This window comes from Saccopteryx bilineata, chromosome 3 (genome assembly GCF_036850765.1).
Source record: "Saccopteryx bilineata isolate mSacBil1 chromosome 3, mSacBil1_pri_phased_curated, whole genome shotgun sequence".
NCBI classification, from domain to species: Eukaryota; Metazoa; Chordata; class Mammalia; order Chiroptera; family Emballonuridae; genus Saccopteryx; species Saccopteryx bilineata.
In genome coordinates, this window is record NC_089492.1 from 30,095,334 (window position 1) to 30,119,841 (window position 24,508).

Genomic DNA, 24,508 nt, shown 5'->3' on the forward strand with positions numbered 1-24,508 from the left:
ACAAAGACTTTGGTCCCTTATCCAACTCTAGTTCAAACTCCCAAATAATGAAGGATGCTCAGAGCTCACATGTAGAAGATAATATTTATTTCTCCTGATAAACCCTGTTTTTTCTACTGCTTGAGCACCGAAATTATATCTTACTCTTTCATTTTCTCTCTCTACTATGGCTTAGGGGAGCTCAAATTTGCATTTAATGTTTCAGCTTTCAAATAATCACCTTCCTTTCTTATGCTTCCTCTCATTATTTTTTGTCCTTCACCCTAAGCTTATTGTCCTTCCTGACCTCTCTGGCCCAAACCTATTTCTCCTGGTCAGCTCACACTACAGTGCCCATTCTCTTCGCAGGCCCACCAGGCTCTTGCCAGCCTCACACTGTTCCCTCTATCCGGGACCCTCTTACTTCTTTTGACCTAGCTAATGGCTATTCAGCACTAGATGCCAGCTCAAGTGTGCTGTTCTTAAGGACTCTTTCTCTGATCATCCTCACTAGTTCAAAACACACTGCACTGCTTGTGTGATTATTTTACTAATGACTGCCTCCCCGTTATACGTTAAATTCCAAGATGGCCAGAACCTTCCCTGTGTTTAGTACCCTGGTATTCCTAGGATGTATCCATCACAATGTCTCATATAATAGGTGTGCATATAGATATCTATTCGAGTGGATAAAGCAAGCACGTGGAACGGACTCACACAATGCTTTGAGTTAGTAATTATCCCAATAATCAGGCAAAGACAAAAGCTATGTCTTTTGCATAAGCTGAAAATTCTCCCTAGTAACAAAATTTAGAGTTGGACTGTGGCCACCTGATGAAAGAAAAGACCACATTTCCCAGCCTCTCTTTTAGTGAGGAGGGACCACTACTGAAGACTACGTTCTGGACAATGGAGTATAAGTGGGAAGGTCTGTGGCAGCTCCCAGGATTCTATTCTTACAACTGAAATCTACTACTAACAAAGTTTGCATATCTGTGGGGAAAAAAAAAAAAAAAGTATTCTAGGTCACGTCAGCCTCATCGCAACTCAGATCCATATCTAGCTTCCACCACCAGGGATATTGCAAGTGTGTTATCACAAGACCCATTCCGTCTCTTTACCACATGGTCTTCCCACATCACCTCCTCCCTCAGGGCCAGCAAGAGGTCCTTGGCTGCTGGTGATAACACAGGAAAAAACACAGATAATATCCACAGCATCGTCTAGATTTTCAGGAATGTGGGAGAATTGCTTTTCCTCTCTGCTTTAATTTTTAACACAGTTCTTTCAGGAGTACATGTAGTCTCTTCAGGCTCGGGGCAACAAAGCCGACAGTGATAATAGATGGGAAATTAAAAAACCTTCTATAAATACTAAGACATTTTAGAAATCTTATTCAAGGTTTTCCAAAAATTAGGAACTTGAAACCAGACTTAACATCCTCAACCACAGCTGTTGCTCATGAGATCACCCGTATTTACTGAAGGTACAAACTGGTATGGATTCAGGTTTTGTGGGGCCTGAATCCTTAAGAGAAGACTACAAAGTTATAATTACAAAATGAGGTAAGGAATCTTCACAAGTGAGGCATTGTAGAGCTATGTTACGTGACATTGTAGTCTTAGGTCTATCACTCAATAGAGAAGAATGTCTAATTAAATAATTATTAAACTAAAAGGGTGATGAGTAGATCTAATATTTATCTGGTGATGTTAAGTGTGAAGGTGAGATATGCTTTACATACATTTTCAAAATTCTTTCTTTTCTTTAATGGTCTTAATGATTTTAAGGGCCACCTTAAAAGTTCCCCAACACAACTACCAGTGTTCTAGTATAGAGAACATATCACTCTTCTTTAAATTGGATTTTCCTTAGGATTTTCCCAGTATCACCCTATATGTCTGGAGAATTGTTTCTTGTTACAACTTATTGTATTTTGCATTCCCTTTAGTAGCCGGCCACTAGGATGGACTATCGGAGCACAGGACACAAGGGTTAAATGAGGCAGATAAATGGTAGTGAACAGTTGCCATAATAGAATGATGCACATTACTATAGGAAAGCTTAAGACTGAATGCACTGCTACCTTAATCAGCTACAAATCAACATTGTCCCCACTTCTCATACTTACTCCCTTGTCTCTCTTGTGCATATATTTTTCTTCACTTACTAGAGGACTATGTCTTTAAGAAATGAGAACCTTCCTTATATATTCCCCTTTTGCCTCTGTACACGTGTGGTAATGTATGGGCACTCACACACATCTATGCTAATATTATACAACCAGAAATAAACAATACAGGTTTTCAGTGCTGGTGAACTAGCCAGAACCATAATTTGCATTAAAAAAAAAACTTATCTAAGACCCCAAATATACAGGGTGGGGCAAAAGGAGGTTTAAAGTTGTGAGTATGTGAAATACAGAATATATTCTTGTATAATTATTTTTTAACTACTGTATTATTTTCCATCTGAATGACGTTTGCCCCACCCGGTAGTGCCTTGTGCTAATTCTATGGCAACAACAGAAATCCCATCCCATCCCATTGTTAAATAGGTAGGGGTATAAAGTGTTTTATTCATCTGTACTGGAGATTTCCAATTTGATTAACCTCTATCTTTAAAAATAAGCCTTAAAGAGACCTTCCCTTCTCACTGTCAGAAAAATATAATCACAGCTTACCGTCTGTGCAATTCCACTTTCCATCTCTGCTATGTGCGTAAGCCTTGGTAAGATACAGCCACTGTCAAGTTTCAGAACAGTTCCTTGTCTAATCTTTCTGCTTCTCCAGATCTTTGATACAGAACCTGTTAGAATGTAGTGCTTACTTTTCCAGTTCCTATGTTTATCTCACTTCCACTCTTACCATCTGCTGTGCTGCATTTCCTTCAGAAAAGTGAAGTTTTCACAGTGCCCAGAGCCTTCTCTGCAAACAATACTCTATTCCCCTCTTCCTTCCTTCCTTTCTACACTTTTTATTTGGCCTTATTTTGTGTTAAGTTCGAGCTGTTTTAAAGAGTTCACTTTGCAAATATATCTGCAGGGCTGAAATTCCTATCCGAAGAGTTCTGATAGATATGTAAACACTTGTGCCTTTTATCACTGGCTTCTGCCCAAATCCACACATTTCAGTTCGTCCCGCTCTTTTGAATTACCTGAAAAACAACTTCACAGGACACAGGCAGTGAAGAATTGTGGCTAATTTCATGCCCCCCAAACCAGAGTGACCGTCATTCAGTTAGTATAACGAGCTTGCGCTTTAGCCCTCTCATTCTATCAAAATGCCAGTTCTTACTGTGAGCTGGTTAATACTGGCAGGGAGACTTTGAAGAAATACCAAAATAATAGAAATATTTTAAGCATGCCCCTAATTCACTTACTTTAACTTTTTCAAAAATTTCTTGTTTTTATAAGTGCCCTTAATCTTGGCTTACCAAACATGTTTGATATGTTTAATGAGAGAATGCCAGGTATAAAATACCTTGAAAAGCGAACTTTATACTTCATAAATCCAGGCTTCCTCAAATGTGTTCATCACCTTCTATCAAGATTATTATAACCTGGCCAGGTGGTGGTGCAGTGGATAGAATATTGGACTGGGACGCAGAGGACTCAGGTTTGAAACCCTGAGGTCGCCGACCTGAGCCTGGGCTCATCCAGCTTGAGCACAGGCTCACCAGCTTGAGCGTGGGCTCACTGGCTTGAAGCCCAAGGTTCTGGCTTTAGTCCAAGGTCACTGGCTTGAGCCCAAGGTCACTAGCTTGAGCAAGGGTCACTTACTCTGCTGTAGCCCCCTGGTCAAGGCACATATGAGAAAAAAATCAATGAACAACTAAGGTGCCACAATAAAGGGTTGATGCTTCTCATTTTTCTCCCTTCCTGACTGTCTGTCCCTATCTGTCCCTCTCTCTGTCTCTATCTCTGTATCTATCACACACACACATACACACACACACGATTATTATATAATGATGGACATCAAAAAACAAAATTAGTTCTCTATTTTCATAAGTACAATAACCTAAGTTATAATTCAGGATTAACCTTTAGTAGTTTGGTGACTTTGGCCAAGTTACTGAACCTCCAGAGGTCATAGGTGGAAACAGCATCTACCCTGCAGGACAGTAAGTTGATTAGGATGATACGTGGACAGCAAGATGTCTGACTTCCAGGAGCCATCAGCAAATGGAAGTTGTTATTACCATTACTATAATTATTATAATTGGTACGTAGTTTCAATGTCAATCTCTGAAATCTCACGAACTACAAAAAAGCTGAAATAGCAATCTGCATTCGCTATCAGTATTACCTTCAGGGGTATCGCACATTCAGTTATTTTTACCTGACCTTTTAAGAACAGCAAAAAAGTAAAGGGTTTTATTACTATAATTAAATTCATCATACCAGAGATTTATACATTTCCCCTTATACAGTCTAGGCCTACCGGAGATTAAGACTGTCCCATCAGGTAATGGAGGGGCAAATTCTCAAATACTGCCTGTTGCTTCCGGAATGAAAATCAAATGTGGTAAAAAAATTTCCATCCTAACAACAGAATATGAATCTTATATTAGAAGATTAAGAGCTTTGAAAAGCTTATTTGATTTAAACCTAAAAAAACAAACCTAGGGCAGCACTAATAAAATATTTTTAAATTATTTATGATGTTTAAGGATAAAAAGTGGAGGAGACAGGACTAATTCCGAGAGATCAGTTTCTCAAAAATGATTACATTTTATCTCAAATCACAACGTGAGCAATGGTCAAATTCTGGGTTGTTAACTATGTTAATTCTATATGATTAAAATAAATTAGCTTTCCAGGCTTCCCTAAAGCTATTCATACTCTTAATTTTCTTTTAAATATATGAATTAAGAATTAGTAGAGATAAATGACTGGCAGACATTAATGTAGATCTGTGTGATTTATACAATATATATTTAATTTCAGCAAGTATATGAAATATCCATCTTTTTAGTTTAAAATTGCTATTTGTATTATTACAACTGGATCAAAACTGCTTTCTTCATTCAATCTGAAACATCACTGAGAAAATAACAGCAATAAGAGGGCTTTCAAATAAGTAGCTCTCCTTTATAGTGCTCAGCTAAAATTAATGATCAACTAATTCAATATCTAGATGAAAAGTGAAAAATTCAATCAGTCATGCAGATGTCACGTCTCCTAACATCCAGATGCTTAAATTTGTATACATAACAGGAAATTAAATAAATTCTTACTCTTCTCCTGATTTTCAATATTGTGGGGAAACCAGCAAACTTACACTAAATTTTACAGATCAGACAAATGTTCTTACACTTGCAAAATCCTTACACATAAAACCAAAAACTTAATTTTTTTAAATACTAAAAATGGTTTAATATTAACTTGCAATTTTTTATTATCAATGAAGTCGATATAAAATAAAGAGGTAATTAAAACTTAGGAAATATCTCCCAACATCTTATATGACAGAAGCAGGATAAAATATATATTATTACAATAGATGTTGTCTCATAAACTATAAAATACCTATCTAATTATATATTTTACCAAGTTTTAATATGTTTCAAAAAATATCTGGCAGATTGCACGGTTGAGATCTACTGATGATCAGCTCACAAAAAAAAGCACTGAATTTGGTTTATCATATGCAAAAAGGTGAAATAATTATCATACATGATTCATATAAATGATATCATCATGAGTCATTTCAACACAGCATAAAGGTAATCATTTCAATTTTGTTAAAATTGCTATGATGATATAAATGGGATCAGAGATGCAGTAGACAGACAAAACTTGATCTGACCTTTACATATACAAACTAAGTCATCAAAATGTGTGCACCTTCCGGTTCCATGGAAACCCAAAAATTTCTAACTCCCCTGTGAAAATAAACTGCCCTCAAATGCTCACTCGTTTTTTTCAACAGTTTTAGTTTCAGAAAAATAAAAGATCTGATTCCAAAAAAACACACTATGATTTGAGGATTTTTAAGATGGCCATAACAGAATGAAACTATATACAATGTCATAAGTTTTCTTTTTTTTTAACCTCATGAGATAAAAATGTAAACAAGACACCTATAGCTTTCTATTTCTATTTTCGAAAATGAAGTGCTTTTCATTTTGCATTGCTGGATGACTTAGGTAAGAAAAATTGAAATAATTTTAAAAAGAGAGAGAGAAAAGTACTGAATCCAGGAGAACAGAGGGTCTGCGAAGGAACAATAATGTCATGTGGAGGGAGGGGGAGGGGCAGAGAAGGGAAGGGAAGTGCGTGCCAGGCAAAGCTGGGGGCTGTTCAATCAGCTCTATCAGGGCTCCATCAGTGTCTCCACTCCAGCCAAATCCAGAGAAAACAAGGAGTCAAAGATTCAGGTCAATAAGCTTATAGGCGATTTGCACAAACAGCTCCTCCAGCAAGGTAAAAAACAAAGTCATATTGGCTTTTCTTTTTTATTCCTTCTCTTTGAACTCCCTGGTCCAAACACACTCTGGAAATGTCACTGTTATATGCAAGAATTTTAAAAGCTCAGCTTCTTAATCCCGTTAAGAAAAAAAGGAACAAAGTTGCCTGTAAAGACCTCCTTTCTTATTGGGCTCAAAGTGATAGGGTAGAGCAGCCTTTTGTGGATGCTGATTCCAGCTGCCCAAGCAGCAGAGGAGACAAAAACATGTCATTAAAGGCATAAAAGAGGAGCAAAGAAAACATATTGATTGAAAAGGGTTTATGAAACATAGGTAAAAACGATTTTCTGAACTAAAAAAATAATAATAGTAATAAAATGAAAAGAAGATAGGAAATAAAATAGCATGACTGTTTGACACTGGATCAAATGAAAAACAAGCACTTGCCACTCCCACAACCACATCTGTATGAAGGTGTGTTTTCCTTCTCCTCCTCCTCAGTTTTAAGGACCTAGATAATATTTTTATGGGGAGCGGGGGAGGATAAATGCCAGTAATCTATTCTTGCATTTGTTATAGTCCAAAAAGAAATAACTTTGCCTCAGTTATTTTTAAATTTTTAAACAAAGCTACAAAACTTACTGACAGGAAGGAAGAAGGTGAGGAGAGGGATATTTCACTATCTCTGACAACCTACCGGTAGGAACAGGTAAGCACGATAATGAAAATGATTCTGATCCTCACGCCTCCTACTCTTTATCTTTCAGGTACAAGGATGTGAAAAGATACAGAATATACACACCCAACTCTGGTATGGTGGGAGGGTGCAAAGTGACTCACATCATTCTCCAACACCCAACCTGCTCTTCCGGAAACCACTTTAATGAGCTACAGATGGAGCCTCATCAAGCCCCTGGCTACAGGGATGATTCTGATTGGGGTTATCTGTATCTCCTGACAGCTTCCCCAGTTTGCTGGCTTCCATTTCCTGCCTTTAAAAAAATTATTGAATTTATTGGGGTGACATTGGTTAATAAAGTTATATAGGTTTCAGGTGTATAATTCTCTAATGCATCACCCTGTATATTGTATTGTGTGTTCACCATCCCAAGTCAAGTCTCCTTCAATCACCATTGATCCCCTCTGCTCTCCTCCACCTTCTTCATCCCCTTTCCCCCTGATAATCACCACAATGTTGTCTGTGTCTATGACTTGTTGTTGTTTTTTTTAACTTTCTGCAGCCCTTTCTTCTCTAGGTACTTCCACATAGTGTCATGACCATGCCTCTTTCGCCAGTTTTACCCCAACTCTCCTCTGAGGATCTCTCAAGCCTTCCACAGTGGTGGGACTCCAACAGATTCCTAGAGCAACAAGTTCCACAGGTATGATGACACCTATCCTACTCCCCAGCTCTCTGCTGTCCTCTCCTGGCTCCCTGCAAAAGTAGCCTCATAGACAGCCAACTTGACTCAGTCAGTACTAGAAGCTCACTCCCTTTCCTCAGGTCTCTGCTCCAAGTTCACCGTCCTCATCACTATTTATAAAATAGCCTGCACGAGCTACACACTGTCACTTGATCATAGTTCTGCTTTTCTTCACAGTGTTCAACATTACCCTTTGCATTGCCCAATGTGAGTTTGATTGTCTCTCTCCTGAGAGCGGGACTGACTTGTCTCTTGCTGTATCCTCAGCAATGAGAAGGGGTCTGACACATAGCAGATGTTTAATATATGGGTTGAGTTGTTTTGAATTTGATGTATCGGACAGAACTGGAAGCTTCTGCCAACCTAATCGAATATCTGTTTATGTTTGCTTTGGGTTTGGTATTAATTACTTCTGGGGATAGAGCTAAGTCCAAGTCTATGTAACTCAGGTTGCAATCTATTATCCTTAATATGCTTTGCATTTTCTATTCTAAAGCTTATTTAAATTTAAAATGGAAATATAATCTTTACTTACTGCACACTACCTATATCAAAATTTGTGAATGTTGTGAAGAAAAATCCATTGTTATACTGTTTCATTAATGTATGGATTTCCATTCTATTCCCTTTTTTCAACCCTAATCTTTTCAGACTGAGGGGATCTAATACAGGGTGAAGGAAAAGGAGGAAAAAGACTCTTTTTCCCCCACTCTGTATTAGATCCCCTCTCATCATCCTCCATATCTAGATACTATGTGACTCCTCTCATTCATATCCAGATACTAGAAGTAAATTTTGCTTCCCAAATCAATTCAGATGCTATAATTTCCCCTTTCAGCCTTGTGAGAGATGTCATCAAAGATGTTTGTAAGGATGCTTGGTAACTTTTCTAATAATTATGGACAATTCAGAGGTCACTGACATGTAGTTTCTTTATTATTTTTTTAATAGCATTACATCCTATTAGCCAACAGTGATATTGATCTGACATTTTTCTTCCTGTTCATATACCCTGTGATATTCTCCCGGAATGGGTCCCAAGATATGTTTATTCACTTTACTCATTAACAAACATGAGTATTTCTACCAGAAAACCCTCTTCCAAATAATTAATACTGTTGTTTTAGAACTGCTCTGTGTCAACCCTGCTATGAAGCTTACTATCTCTGGGTTAATCCAAGAATTGCTAATAAGTAAAAGAATTCTCACCTTCCCAGTGGTGACAAAACTAGAAACTTTTTAGGTTGTTTCCCAGACCACCTGTGTTTTAATTTATATCAGTGCACTTAGTTCTAAACATGCATGGATGGACTTCTCTGTTTACCATATAAACCAGAATTAAGGCAGAAAAAAAAACCCCACTGAAGCAAATTATCCAGGACCATGGGAAATGTGTAGCACTTATGGGCCCAGCCTTGATGTCTTCGTCATCTGTAAATTCAAGGAAATAATTCTTGCTTGTTTCCTTCCTCTCAGAGATACCATAAGGCAAAATGCCAAAAATCTAAACTCGCTGAACAAAAAGAGGATGACACAAACTAAAAGTATTACTTTATATTTAGCTAAAATTCTTAAAATCGAAGGGTAGCGAAGCAACCTTGAATAGTATTTTTAAATAAACATAGTAGATTGCATTCATTTGAAAGATGAAAACTAGAAACAGAAAATATGCAACTGACCCACATTAAAAAGCAACAGAGGAAACTCCAACAGAATTTGTCATGCTCGAATTTAAGCCCCGTGATAATAACAAGGGTTTACTAAAGGTGGTCTTCTACAAATTTAATTGTGAATATTTATATTTTAGGTTCATGTGATTAAGAGTTCTATACATTCAAAGCTGACAGAAAATTCTGACCAACATTTTTTGACATTACTGTGGAGTATTACATTACTTGAGTGGTGTGACAATATTTAATCATATTGTATGATGACTAGCAACTTTACTAACAGTAATTAGACATGTCAAAAAGCCTTCCAGTTTAAAATAATAAAATTGAGAGCTGAGGAAACTACTTCAATAATGAGTCAAGAGTCATTATAAACACTGAAGATACCCTGCATAATATAGAAGCTCAATTTCAAAAGGAAGTAAGAACTTTAACCTATAATAAGCTATGTTTCAACAAAGAATAGAGTTTATTTTCTTTTTTTATAAATAGGAAAATTACAATAGCATATTATTGCTTTTATACAAAACACAGTAGCTAAAATATAAATAAGGATATAATGTAACTATATGTGCAACCTCAAGACTCTTTCTTGACAATGTGTCAAAACACCTTGTATGGAAAACTTAAAATATTTCGCCATTTTTTTTCATGATATAAATGTTTAAAAAACTATCCTTTGTTTAATGAGGAAAAACACATTTGATATTCAAAAATGTTAACCTGTACTGATTTAGGCAACTATATCATTGCTAAATTTTAGTCATGGGTATATCTTTAGGTGGAGAAACTTTCTAAATAAACCAATCCTTTTTTTCCCTATGTATATGAGAAGTTTTAAGTTGTCCTAAATGATTTAGAATATGCGCAAAAAGTATGTTTTATCAATGACTCAATGTTAAAAATATTTTTCTTAAGAACAATTCCTACCTGCTTTTATAATCACGACACTGGATCATTAACCATTTAAATATGGCACTCTTTTAGTGCCTAAGTTGTCTTCTTGCCCAAAAGTGGCAAAAAATCATAATTATGTGTCACTGTGACTAATATGTGAATTTCTTCAGAAAGATTAATTTCTAATTTTCCAGAGAGAAAAATTTTCTCTTCTTTCTTAGGCCAACTGTGAAAAATACACAGCTCACAAACATTAGGGGATATTTTATCACTTCATAGTCACTTTGAAACATCTCCTAATTTTCAATATAGATGAAGTTCCTTGTACAACCTCAAGGGGATACAATATATATAAAAGACTTGTACTTTGTATTGGTTCCTACTAACTTCAGTGGGAATTCCCTGTTCTCACTGTACGAGAGTAAAATACTGAACTTATTTTTTCTACTAAATATGGCAACAGTAGTTTGAAATAATAATAGTAGTATTTATCTTGAAAAAAATCTTAGATGGAAATAAGATTATCATCACTTTCTAGTTTCAAACTAAACATTAGAGAAGTATTTTTATAATATAAATATATTAATTATATATTATTTAATATAGCATATGATATATGAAACATAATGTTTGATATATTTTCAAGTTTCCAATAGTTCAGCAAATAGTTAATAATAATATTCATTAAACAATGCTCTCAACAACTGCAATTCATTTGTCTTTGTCGCCAAAACCTGTCATTATTTTTCATGAATTAGGGCTCTCTTTAGTGTAGATGAAGTTTGTTGTCTAAAGACCATAATTATGTAAGCATATAAGCATCTGCCACAAATCTGTTTTCTTCTAATAAACTACTAACTTAAAACCTGAATTTCTATCAATGATCATCCCAAAAAGCAAAACATCTCTAATAATACCTATCATTAATGCCTCCCTGGATTAATTAAATTGACAAAAATGTCTGAATCTATACATTAACTCTTTTAAGGACAGGAGCAAAAAGGATTAATGGGAACCTTCTAACTATTGGTTAATTTTATTTATTGTAGCCAAACAACATAAGGTAGGCACTCTTCAGTGCACTAAAGGATATACTTGCTGATAAAGAAGGAAAACAGGATGTCTTCAAATAGATCCACAAACTCTTCAACTCCAGCCAGTCCTTATATGTACTGCCATGGCTACATATCATCAAAAAATGTTCTAACATCCAGAGCAACTAAGGAAAATATCATTTGGCCTAAAATCCAAGTCACCTAACAAAAAGATCTATTCTGCTTATACCTTTTTTTTTTTTTTTTTACAGAGACAGAGAGTCAGAGAGAGGAATAGATAGGGACAGACAGACAAGAACAGAGAGAGATGAGAAGCATCAATCATCAGTTTTTTGTTGCAACACCTTAGTTGTTCATTGATTGCTTTCTCATATGTGCCTTGACCGCGGGCCTTCAGCAGACCGAGTAACCTCTTGCTTGAGCCAGCGACCTTGGGTCCAAGCTGGTGAGCTTTTTTGCTCAAACCAGATGAACCCGCACTCAAGCTGACGACCTCGGGGTCTCGAACCTGGGTCTTCCACATCCCAGTCCGAGGCTCTATCCACTGCACCACCGCCTGGTCAGACCATTCTTTTTTTTATTTTTTATTTTTATTTATTTATTCATTTTAGAGGAGGGGGGAGAGAGAGAGAAAAAGAGAAGGGGGGAAGAGCAGGAAGCATCACCTCCAATATGTGTCTTTACCGGGCAAGCCCAGGGTTTTAAGCCAGCGAGCTCAGCATTCCAGGTCGACACTTTATCCACTATGCCACCACAGGTCAGGCTGTACCATTCTTATTTTCAACGAAAGTCTCTGATGTGGGGACAAGGACCAGTGACAAAGCCATCTTGAGGTCTTCAGGAAAATGGTCAAAGAGGCAGCTCTTTTGCAAGGTTTTCTGAGCAAAAGTGTCTCCAGGTGCTGGTCTGACTGCACTCCACAGTTCCAACGCTGGGGTTCTGTGACCACCGGGTTGGAAACTGGCCCGTTTGTTCTGACTCGAACACCAACAACATGAGAAGGCATACTAGAATTTTAATAATATGTATTAACTGTATATGTGGCCATGGAGAAACATTTATTCTTAGCAGGTTTTTTGGAAACTGTGTCAGAATCCTTGATTTCAGACTATCAAATCTAATCAACAATTTCACACAAATACATAAAAACACATTGCACATAATTTCTCATCTGCCTAAGAAATACATATATCTGAGTAAAAACAGTGCAAACACAAACAGACATACAGAGACAGACACTCTCAGTTATGCTCTCTGGAAAAGTGTCACGGTAAAATCAACAAAACCATCTGTTTTAAGCCAAAGAGGTGATCCAAGTACTTGTGAAACTATACATTGGTGCAGGAGGCAATACAAGACTCCTGCACTTGCAGAAACAAAAGAGTCAAGTAAAAATAAAAATAAAAAGGAATCATGAGAAACCTTAAACTCACTTTTGACAAAAGCAAGCAAATGTATATACATGCCCAGTGAGTACACAGGTACTGGCAGAGGCCACCTGGGTCCAAGTCAAGGTTAAAAATAAGCTGAGATATAATGTCTCAAGTTCTTCTTCGTTCTAGAATGGAGAAAGAGCATGTACTTCCTTATTTGACAATATCTAAAACAGCACTATCCTCAGTGCTGAAAGTTAACATCACAGACCTACAGCATTCAGTTTCAAAAGGAGTCAGCCAGCCAGAAACTTGGGCAGGGACTCTATCTACCCCAGTCACAGCTTAAATTCAGTGCTTCACAGCGGTCATTGGGACTTGGACAGGAGCTGCAAAGTATAGAATGGTGACAACAATTCCAGTGCCATACGGACTTTTCCTGTGGGGAATTTTCCTGGACTCCTGCTCCCTGTGACAGCTCCTAAAAGACTGAACTGTGGTTGGGTTGCATTTTTCAAGGATTTGGCATGGTGAGGGGGCCAACTTGGACTTGGGGAATATGTTAAGGACACTACTCATTTATGGATTCTTGCTGTATTGGCCAAGAGTTGGCTTAAAGGCTTTTAATCACTGTAAAAAAAATAGAGGACTGGATGAAGAAGATGGGGCACATATACACCATGGTATATTATTCAGCTAGGAGAAATGGTGACATCGGATCACTTATAGCGGAATGGTGGAGTCTTGGTAGCATTGTGCGGGGTGAAATAAGCGAATCAGAAAAAAACAGGAACTGCAGGATTCCATACATTGGTGGGACATAAAAGCGAGACTAAGAGGCATGGACAGGAGTGTAGTGGTTACAGGGGGGTGGGGGGAGGGAAGGAGGGAGAGGGGGAGGGTAGGGGGAGGGGTACAGAGAGAACTGGATGGAGGGTGGCAGAAGACGATCTCTCTTCAGGTGATGGGTATGCAACATAACTAAATGACAAGATAACCTGGAAATGTTTTCTTTGAATGTATGTACCCTGATTTATTGATGTCACCCCATTAAAATAAAAATTTATTTATATAAAAAAAAATTCAGTGCTTCATTCAGTGCCTTGCAAACAAATGATATTCAATACATCTTGTTGAAAAAAAAATGAGTAACTGATAAACATTAAAGGTATTTAATAAATTGGACAACCAGCATGAAAATGCTCATAGTTAACTGGTCACTCAACCTGAAACTAGTTGTTTAAAGATACAATAGGACTCATTAAAATGTAATTACGTCTTCTATGTTTAAACGATTCTGCACTGATTTTCAACCTGTTGGATTATATATTAGCGATTTGAGCACCTTTACTGAACTCTAATCGGGGCAGTTTTTAAACTTTACAAAATCACCTGAGTAAATGGACTCACTCACGTTATTACAACTGTTAATGATTACCTTTGTTACAAAAGTATTCCACTTCTTCACAGCTCAGATTTTCAGGCCCAAATTCTGTGGAAAAGCTTTCCTCCAATGGAAAGTCCCCCTTTGAGATGATGTCTGTTTCCTCTGATGGACACTCTTCCTCCTCTTCAATGGCATCTTCTAGTGGCCCTTGAAAAAGAACCAGGGACACTGTACCAGAAATATCCGAAGAAGACAGTGAAATAAAATCCTTAAATAGGGTCTGTTTGATTAAGGTGATGAGAAAAATGTATGCTACGCAGACACCAAATTATCCCACCAAGGGTCCTCACCCAAGATAATTGCCACAGACACATCACCTGTAACACTGACCCATGATGAGAAGTGTAAAGAAACCAGCGTCTGAATTACTCCATAGAGAGCAGCTTCCACCTTGGCGCCACCCCCAACTCCAAGACCAAAGCTCCTTTTTTTCAAGTGCTCCCCTCAGGAGCAAGGCCGTGCGCCTTATGTTCATTTGTTAGAATCAACTGCCCGGTAAAGAGTACAAGTCTCTTTTACACCGTCGTACAATTTTACCTGAGATTTTAATAAAGATTTCACGTAATTGAATGCATTTTAATTGAACTGAGCTTTTAATAAAAGTCTACACTTTTAAAAATCCATCTTAAGAGTGGATGCTGAGAAAAGATTTCATTCTATATGTTTGAGGCTTGGAAAAAAAAAATTACACCTTTCTCTCCCTGATGAAAAGCATAACCCTATTCATAATTAATTGAATTTTTTTTCTGAAATGAAAAGTAGTTTTCTAATGAAAAAATGTAATTTGTATTTATGCGATACTTCTTCAGTAATAAAAATACAACTTCCTTAGCGTGAATGACAGTGAGGTGCGCTACATTAATGGACCTATCTGACTGAAAGGAGAGGGAGGGCTGTCGTTCAGGGCATCAGAGGTGGACCGTGTGGGAATACCACAGGGCTGACTGTAATTTCCAACTGCCCTAAGAATCAAAGTCTCGGACTCATTTTCTAAGCAGAATCCTGAAGTTGCTCCTAAAGAAGCAATGTGGCATTCTCTCTGAAGAACATGATTATGGTAATTTGTACTAATTGTCACTCCCGTCAGCGGTCTCATCAGACAGGCTCAAGACTTAAAAGACTGAGGCAGTCTCTTTCTCTTACTTCTTAGCAATGTGCTAGAAAATGTTCGGGACTAACAGACAATGCATAAATAATTTAAAATAGTGAGTATGTTAAGAAATTTTATATTTATGTGTGGGAAAACAGAAATAGGTACATACAACACAGTGTATATCTGGTGTTTTCCCAAAAAGTCAGTTTGCCAAGGGCTAAATTCATAGGACACATTTTTATGGAGAGAATGAGCTGCATGGATTTAATTAAGAAACATCCAAGCAAAAAATTTCATATGGAGTTTCTTGGTCATTTTTTAAAATGCATGTTTTAAAACTAAAGGTTAAGGGAGAAATAATGCCCTAATTCCAAACACTCTGGTAATGTGTTTTCTCATCCTCGAGGTGGGGGGCTTAAAAAATAAACAAAAACATGGTCTTTGTACAAATCACATTCATGGATCTCAGTTTTTATTTCTTAACATTATTTCAAATTTAAAACTATAATTTTCAGCTTTTAAAACAACTGTCAAGTAGTAATATATGCAAGAAATATAAAGTAGTAATGATGTAAATTATAATCATTAAACATTTATCTGATAATTCTAATGAATTCTGAGTCTAATGAGTAATGGGATATATTTCCATATTGTTTTCAAAACAATTATATAACAATTTTGGTCAAAAGAAGATGTGTGAAGCTTTCTCATTTATAATTTGGGAATCACTACTATTTTATTTTGTAGATCTGGAAAGCAAAGTTCATGAGGTTAGTTTACTAGAAAAGGTTACAAGCTAATAAGTAAAAAAGTTGATGTGAGAAATGCACACTCAAAACTTATATAATCTTATTAACTAATGTCATCCCAATAAATTTAACTTTAAAAAGCCAAGATTTTAAATATACCTTTTATTAATGCTACTATTCATATAATTTATTAAAAATACTACTGTGCAAGTCTTTCTTTAGTTGTTTTTTATAGAAAACACTATAAAATATAGATAACATACACATGAAAGTCTCCAGAAATGGTTAATTCATATTAACATAACCATTTATAGATGTTTAAAGATTTAGTCTTTAAAGTTGAGAAACCTGGGTTCGATTCCTGGCCAGGGCACACAGGAAAAGTGCCCATCAGCTTCTTCACTCTTCCCTCTCTCTCTTTTCCCCACCCGCAGCCAAGACTCCATTGGAGGAAAGTTGGCCCCGGCTCTATGGCATCTGCCTCAGATGCTAGAATGGCTCAGATTGCAGTGGAGCAACGCCCCATATGGGCAAAGCATTGCCCCCAAGTGGGCATGCTGGGTGAATACTGGTTAGGTGCATGTGGGAGTCTGTCTCTTTGCCTCCTTGCTTCTCACTTCAGAAAAATACAAAAAAAAAAAAAGTTGAGAAACCTCTTGCTGTTCTTCACAGATTACTGAGAAAATATAGTAGAAAATAAAAGTATTATCTTGTAGACTTTATCAAAACTAAAATAATTGAATATTAATATTTAATTATTTGTATACTTTATACCAATACTGTATAGTAATGGCCTTAATACTAGTTATAACAGAAATGACAATATATACTTCATTTTGAATATATACTGAGAGTTTTGCTAACAAAAACATGTCTAGTTGTAAAATAAATATTTTTAATAGTTCATATATATTTTAGCAAATTCCTTTTTTTATGTCTGGTGGCTCTTCATTATTAAAGTCTGTATGCTATAAAGAGAAAAATGAATATTAAAAGAAGAAAATCAATAGTAATAAAAATGCTTTCTTTTTAAAACTGAAATTCTGAGAATATATGCTATCAGTCTTAGAAGGGTTTTTATTAAAGATCCTATATAATTGAACAATTATTTAAAATACTCAATGACAAAAAACTGGCTCCCATAGCATGATATCAAATTCAAATTTAATAGTTCTATTAAGGATTACATGGAAAACCTCATGTGAAAATTTAAAAGGAAGCTCATCCACAAAATTGCTTATTTATTAAAGATTATAATAAAATCTCACCCTGGCTGGTAGGTTAGTTGGTTAGGGTGTCGGCCAGATCTGGCAAGGTTATCGGTTTGATCCCTGGTCAGGGCACATACAAGAATCAACCAATGAATGCATAAATGAGTGGAACAACAAACTGATCTCTCTCTTTCTCTTTTCCCCCTTCCTCTCTTTCTCTAAAATCTATAAATAAAATGTTTTTAAGATTATAATAATATCGTAATTTATAGTATAGTATTCCATTTCTCAGGGACTGTTTTTTTTTATTTTTATGTGTTGGCTATCACTTTGCAAATTCAAGCATGTTATTGAAAAGAAGCAGTCATTTTCAAAAACCAATGATAAAACCAAAACAAAAGGTAAAAAATTCTTTTGAGCTTATTGCTCAACACACATGAGATCCCAATGTTGATATTTAGAACAAGCCACAGAATGATGATTTACTGTCCAACTCCTTTTTCTTGCAAAGCCAGTTCCAGGTTTATGTAATTTACTGTTCTGTGGAATGTGAAATTGCTAATTGTTTCCCTCAGCCAGGCTATCAACTCGGACTCTGGAAAAAAAAAAGGTTTCTCTTAAAATGCAGAGTATTTATGGTTTAAGATCAGATCTCCACACTCAACTGTCTCTATCGCCTGTGTCTTTAACAGGAAAACTTTACACATAATTTGTGGCCGTAAACTAATATTTGAAATGGTAAGAGAAACTTGAAGTGCAGGTACAATTAATAGCACCAATGAAGGAGGGAATGAAGGAACATCTTATGTATGGATTAGTGGTCACAGAAGTCCACTTTAGAAAAATCGCCACACATAATTTGACACAAATAGTAACATCTACTCAGAAAAGGCTCATGACTGAGTTCCCTGTGCCCTCATGGAGAAAATTACTTCCAATTGAGGTCACTTGGCAGGCAAGTGTAAGGGAATCTGAATTTCAGCTCTTCGATGGCCTCCGATTTCCAGATAGTCAAACACACTCACCAGAATTAAGAATCTTAATGTTTGTAAATATAAATACCTCATTTTAAAATGCTAAAAAATTAGCTGTATATCCTAAAGCTATGAATATGACAATGCTATAGGCTGGGCCCATAATTCTGTTGAATCAATTCTCAGAATAAGTAGGCATCCTTTCATATTTTATAATGGATGGAAATAGAGATTAGTGGGAGATTCTGGTGGGTGCAAAGGAATGCTTCCATTTTCAGAAGGGGGGTGCACTCGGGTACCATTTGAATGGACCAGAGCTACCTTGCCCTCAAGATAAAGAGGAAGCAAGAAAGGCTGTGTACATTCACAGCCCCTGACAAGACTGATGATCATCCAATGAATGGTGAAGCCTTTCACTTTGCCAGTACCAACAGCTGGGCCAACAGGAGGTAGGTTTTTTCATGGGATGGTAGTTTCAATGGTCTGGAGTCAGCAAAGGACAAATGGGACATTCAAGATTAAATAGTCCCACCATATACAGTGGCAGCATGATCACTGAACGAAATCAAAATAAAGAACTGGGTTTGTGTGGTTAAGAAGCAGTTTGAGGAATACTTCCCTCCCCAGATAAATGAATTTATGAAAAAAAATCAGTGCTGCAATTCAGGTAGTTAAAGAAATCCTGACACCTATTCGTAGCAACTCACTAGAGTAAGAGATTAAAGGTGAAGAAAAAAAACCAAGTAGAAAAAAATATAGAAGATATATAAGAATTCAAAGGGAAAAGGCTTTAACATAAGCAATACAATGAGAAAATATAAGAAATGATAAAGGCCGGCATCGAAAGTATTCAATTAAATACATGTGTCTTTAAACCTATGTGTCTCAATAAATACATTCCTCCCTTGTCAGTCTAGTATAAACTATACCACTCTGACCTACATGTCATATTATCTTCATTTCTATAAATTTAAAGCACTTCACTAGGAGGCAAAGAAAAAAATTAAAGTCTAAGGAAATTAATATACATTGTCAAGGACGAAGAGGGGGAAGAAATGCTAAATTCTATGGTTTTGATGCACTATCCTCCAAAACGGGTCCTTTCTCTTAAGCACTCACTAACATTAAGTTATTATACATTATTTTAGTTAGGTTTTGCACTCCTTTTGGGTAAAACAAAGCAAATATTTTGTCATAACAGAACCACAGAGAGTGTTCCCTCTCCTCTCCTCACATTAATATTCTAAACATCCTGGAGGCTGCACAAGACTAGCCACCTAGCAAAATGAGACTGTTTCAGAATACTGGGCAGCCTTGATTACAGCTGACAGGTGGGAAGAAAGTCACATTAAAATATTATCATTCGCAATAATTACAATAATCCATCACAGAGTGCTCAGAAATTCTGCGAGGTGAATTTGCTGCGAAAACACAAATATTTCCAAACCTTTTTATTCCAGTGCTTCTTAATCTATGCCATTTCAGATCATTTTCATATCGGATAGGATTAATAGTAAAAATTTCCATCAGAAACTGAATATCATTTTACTCATGCATAGAAGAACACATTCCAATGGAATAAATTTCTCAAAAATCATAACAAATGAATAAAAATGGTGATACAGTCCCCAAGTTGCCAATGTTTTGTACTGCTTTCAACTTGTTTGCAAGAGATCTACTCAGACAAAGGAATAATAAGGTATATAAAACCGTCTAACACATATGAAACAATGGAGATCTCTAAATCTGACAACTGAATCAAATATGACTCATCTTTTAATTATTACATAATAATTGAGCCACATTTACCATGTGATGTTACCTTCTGACCGTTAAATATGATCGTATAAACGAGGGACAGCCAAATGCTGGTTCACAGTTCATATGGAATACACAAATATGGCAAAACTCTATACAGGTATGCTGTATTTTAGTTGCTAAGTGTTGGACAAGTGAGTTTGTAAAATTTGTATTTTTTGAGTTTGCTCACTTTTATTGTTAGAAAAAGGCGCTGGGCAGCACCAGGTATATGTGTTCTGTAAAATTACAAATTACCTTCTTGCTTGGGAGGGGCCATTGTTTTGCTAGTGTTTGCTGGAGGAGGGGGCTTTGTGGGCCCAGGCAGTTTTGCAGAGAGAGAGGAGAGAAGGCAGAGTGCTGAAAAAGAAGTCAGTTTGTGCAGAGAAAGAGAAAGTGTACAGATGGGAACCAGAGCTGAGGGGCTTTTGTGAGCTCCGCTGAGACTGGTGGGGCCTTTGATTCTATGAGGAACCGGAGAAGATTCTGCTGGTTGTGGAACCAGAGAATATGTCAGGGCTTTGGGAGCTGTGAATGAAAGGGAAGTGTTTTCCCTGCCTGTTTGCTCGTCGGCCGGTGCGAGACTTTAATAAAGGAATGGACCACCATTTTTTGGCTCCACTGTTTCTTTACCATCTGGCCAAATCCAGTGAGAACCTGCATGCGCATGTCCATGACGGTGGCAGCCACTGGCTGTACACTAGGTAAAAGGAGTTAAGACAAGACTTTCCTTCTAAACTTACAGTATGTTTTCTATATGTGATGGAAATGAGGCGGTGAGCTGATATTTAAATTGGATGTCTAGTTGTGTAATGCTCTGTTGTCTATCTAGCCTCATATTTCTTTGTTAATTTTAGAGGATATTCATAAAAACACAAAATATAAAGCCCTTCTAATTACAAAAAAAATTAATTTCATACAGTCTGTAGATGTACGTCATGTCAGTCCACGCACAAATGGAAAATAAAAACGCAACTCCATAAAGCAGAGATCCACAAAACATGTTCCCTCCCCCATCTTTTACGGAGTAAAATATTTCTCTTTCCAGTACTAAGATGTTTTTACTAATTTTATCTGGGGCATATTTTGTGGCTCTCAGTAGTTCCTCTCTCAGAGTTTTCAGCTGCGGTACTCAGACATCCCTATGAATCATCATTACCCTGTAGGCACACCTCAAAATGCTCCTCACCCAGTTTCTATTACATTTGTCTCAGGCATATCCCACAGAGCCATTTAATGAGAAGGGGCAAGGAAGAGGAATGCTCTTTGGACAGTGCAAATCCATACTAACTCATGTAATTGAGCTTAACAGCAAGAATAAAACCTTATTCCTGTAGCCTCAAAAAATAGTATTTTAAACGAGCCAAGTTCTTCCTGCAGTCACTCACTTTTAACAATAGTTGCATCAGGGGATCGAGTAGGAAGGAAACATTTTTATTAATTTTTCTCTTATCTGCCAGAAGAATGTTGATTTTCTTTTTCATTTGCGTATGTTGCCTGCAGGTAGCAGACCAGAGAATCATATAGTAGAAGTTCTTTTTGATTAATTTCTTTCCATGTGTTATGTTATTTCTTATATATAATTGATTTGGGGCTTTGCTCATAGTTGTACACCTTTTTTTATATCTGCACCAACTGCTATACTTCAATCTAGAAAGTTGAAGGAAATTACCTGAATTTTGTTAAGTTTATTAAAAATGAGATCTGCGAATACTTAAATTGAGTTTTGAAATGTTAATGCAAAAAGAAGATATTAGAGAATTTTTAATGGAGGTTTGAATTTGACCGTATTTCATTGTAAAAGGGAGGGAGGGGGTTCAGGTTATATTCAAATTGTTTCTTTAGGAGAAAAAGATAAACTCTTTGATTTTATAAAAATGGGAGTAACACTCTTTGCTACAAAGTCATTGGCTATTTCTCTAGATGGAAGTATTAATACTTCTTATATATAAATCAGAAAACAATTTAAGTTCTTTAAATGTTCCCCCCCCAAAATGCTTTGCTTAGGCAACCTTCAAATTAATGAATAATGCTAACAAGAACACAACAATTTTGCTTAGAACATATACAAACCTAGCAAGCAGCAACTAATCTTACATAGTACATTAAACACCAATATCATAGAAAAAATTAAATCTATTGAAGAAAAACAAATATGAACTAGAATCTCTAATGACTAATTTAGTCTCAGAAAGTAACTCAAGCATTGGAAAAATTCAGTTCATTAGTAAATGCCTTGTGCATTGACCCAAAAATGAGTGACAGAGATGGAAGTAAAATTCAAATAGTTTGTAATCAGGTTTCAGTCCCGAGCCCCATAAAGCTATTCTTGGTTTATTAAATAGTACTCTATCATAAAGAAATATGAAAAGTATATTCATTACAAAAACTATGCATTTTTATATGATAGTGATGTTTTCAATAATAAAAAGCCCTTATTAACTGATAATAAGTACAAAGGATGAAAGATTTGTATAATTTTGTTTTCTTTATAAGACTTTCATGTATGCATTCATTCATTCATTCATTCTTTATTCATTTAAGCAGGATTTATTGAGTGAAGAACCTGACAGGCACTATGTTAGATCCTGGATTAAGAGCAGGCAGTGTCCAGAATGGATGGCCCCAGCCCAAAGAAAGTGCGTAATCTAGCTAAGGAGACAGCCTTTATGCATACAGGCATGACATTTATTTTTTTAAAAAAGATAACTCCTTTTAACATGTGAAAGGCAAGGAAGGCTTCTTAGACATCATAAATTCTAATTACTTATGCACTCTTTTTATTTCTCCTATTATATTTCTATCTTACCTTTATTTGTCACTGGAGGCAGCAGTTAGCTGTGGCATTTGTTACTTGGACAAATAAGAATTTTTCAATTGAATTTAATTGTAATAAAGTTGAAGACCAAATCAAGGAGAAATGATATTGGGTCAATTTTTTTAAAAAGGTCTAGTACATAGCTTTGAATTACTATTATTTATATTGTTGGGGAAAATTAATTACAATTGACAATGCGAAACCCATGGTCTGTTCTTGTTAATTCAAACAGGAACTATTTATTTATTTATTCATTTTTAGGGAGACAGCTTTATCGGTACCTGAGAAAGAATACAGGAGAAAGTCACCCGCAGCCTGCCAGAGTTTGTTCGAAGATGTGGGATCAGGTAAGCAGGAGTTTTCCCCCACAGTGAACACCACAGACACAACAAAAACATCAGGTGTTACCCAGGATATAAATACAGAACATTAGCTTTTTTTCCCCAGAACATTAGCTTTTTAAGGGCACTATGAGTAAGAAAGGAAAGGATCTTCATGGAATCACTTACACATGATATGTGGCTGAGAAATATTTATTGAGTGAATTAATAAGAACTCTTAACAATAACAACTTGTATAAGAAAAAGAACATGTTTTCTTGAAAATTTCAAAGCGCCTTCAAAGTGCAGCCAATTCCTTTTTTTTTTTTTTTTGTATTTTTTTGAAGTGAAAAGCAGGAGGCAGATAGACTCCCGCATGCATCCAACCAGGATCCACCCGGCATGCCCACCAGGGGGCAATGCTCTGCCCATCTGGGCCGCTGCTCTGTTGCAACCAGGGCCATTCTAGCACCTGAGTCAGAGGCCATGGAGCCATCCTCAGCGCCCCAGCCAACTTAGCTCCAATGGAGCTTTGGCTGTGGGAGAGGAAGGAAAGGGGGAGGGGTGGAGAAGCAGATGGGTGCTTCTCCTCTGTGCCCTGGCCAGGAATGGAACCTGGGACTTCCACATGCTGGGCCGACACTCTACTGCTGAGCCAACCGGCCAGGGCCAAAATGCAGCCAATTCTTATCAAACAAAAACTAAATTCTGCAAACTAGGTGATAATATTCTACGTCCTCTACCCAGCCAGCCAGAGCGGGCCGATCAGTCAGTAGCAATTGATGTAAAGAAAGAGGTTCCAGCCAGATCCCTCGTTCCAGTGCTCATCACCGCTTGCTCCAACCCCTCGTAATGGTGCACAAAACAAGTGTGGTTTGTGGGATTTCACAGAGCAGTGTCGTGCCTGACCTCAGTAGTTAGTTAACCCATATATGTAGCTAACAAAACTGCATGTCCTCGTACTACCTGGTCGAACCGAACAGTCAAGGTAAAGGACAACTACAGAACTCTGCTCCATTTTTCACCAGTAGGAGTGGCCTCCTGCTCCTGAAATGCTGCCAGTTTGGCCCTCTGTTTGGGTTTGACATAGTAAATAATGATGACTATTCTCCCTAAGCCTGTACAGTCCTGCACACACGTGCTCAGCAAGGCCAGAAAGAGACTCCTCACACAAAACAAAGCATTGTTGAAGAGCCTGCGTATTGGAGTACCACCTGTGGTCGAATCTGCTTAATTTTACAGGTGTATGTGTAATTTTCCAAATTTCCTTCGGGCATATCCCTTTCA

The 24,508-nt window shown here is 36.8% G+C and overlaps 1 protein-coding gene across 2 annotated transcripts in view; it reads right to left on the reverse strand.

The window, feature by feature from the left end:
• ZFPM2 (zinc finger protein, FOG family member 2) overlaps window positions 1-24,508 on the reverse strand; it is a 493,438-nt gene that overhangs the window by 375,160 nt on the left and 93,770 nt on the right. Inside the window, exon 2 of one of the 2 annotated variants that reach the window (XM_066265836.1) lies at window positions 14,251-14,406. The exons of the other annotated variant lie outside the window; for it this stretch is intronic. Within the exon in view, the coding sequence (XP_066121933.1) occupies window positions 14,251-14,406 (156 nt within the window). The remainder of the gene's footprint in view (window positions 1-14,250; window positions 14,407-24,508) is intronic. 2 annotated transcript variants of the gene reach the window in all.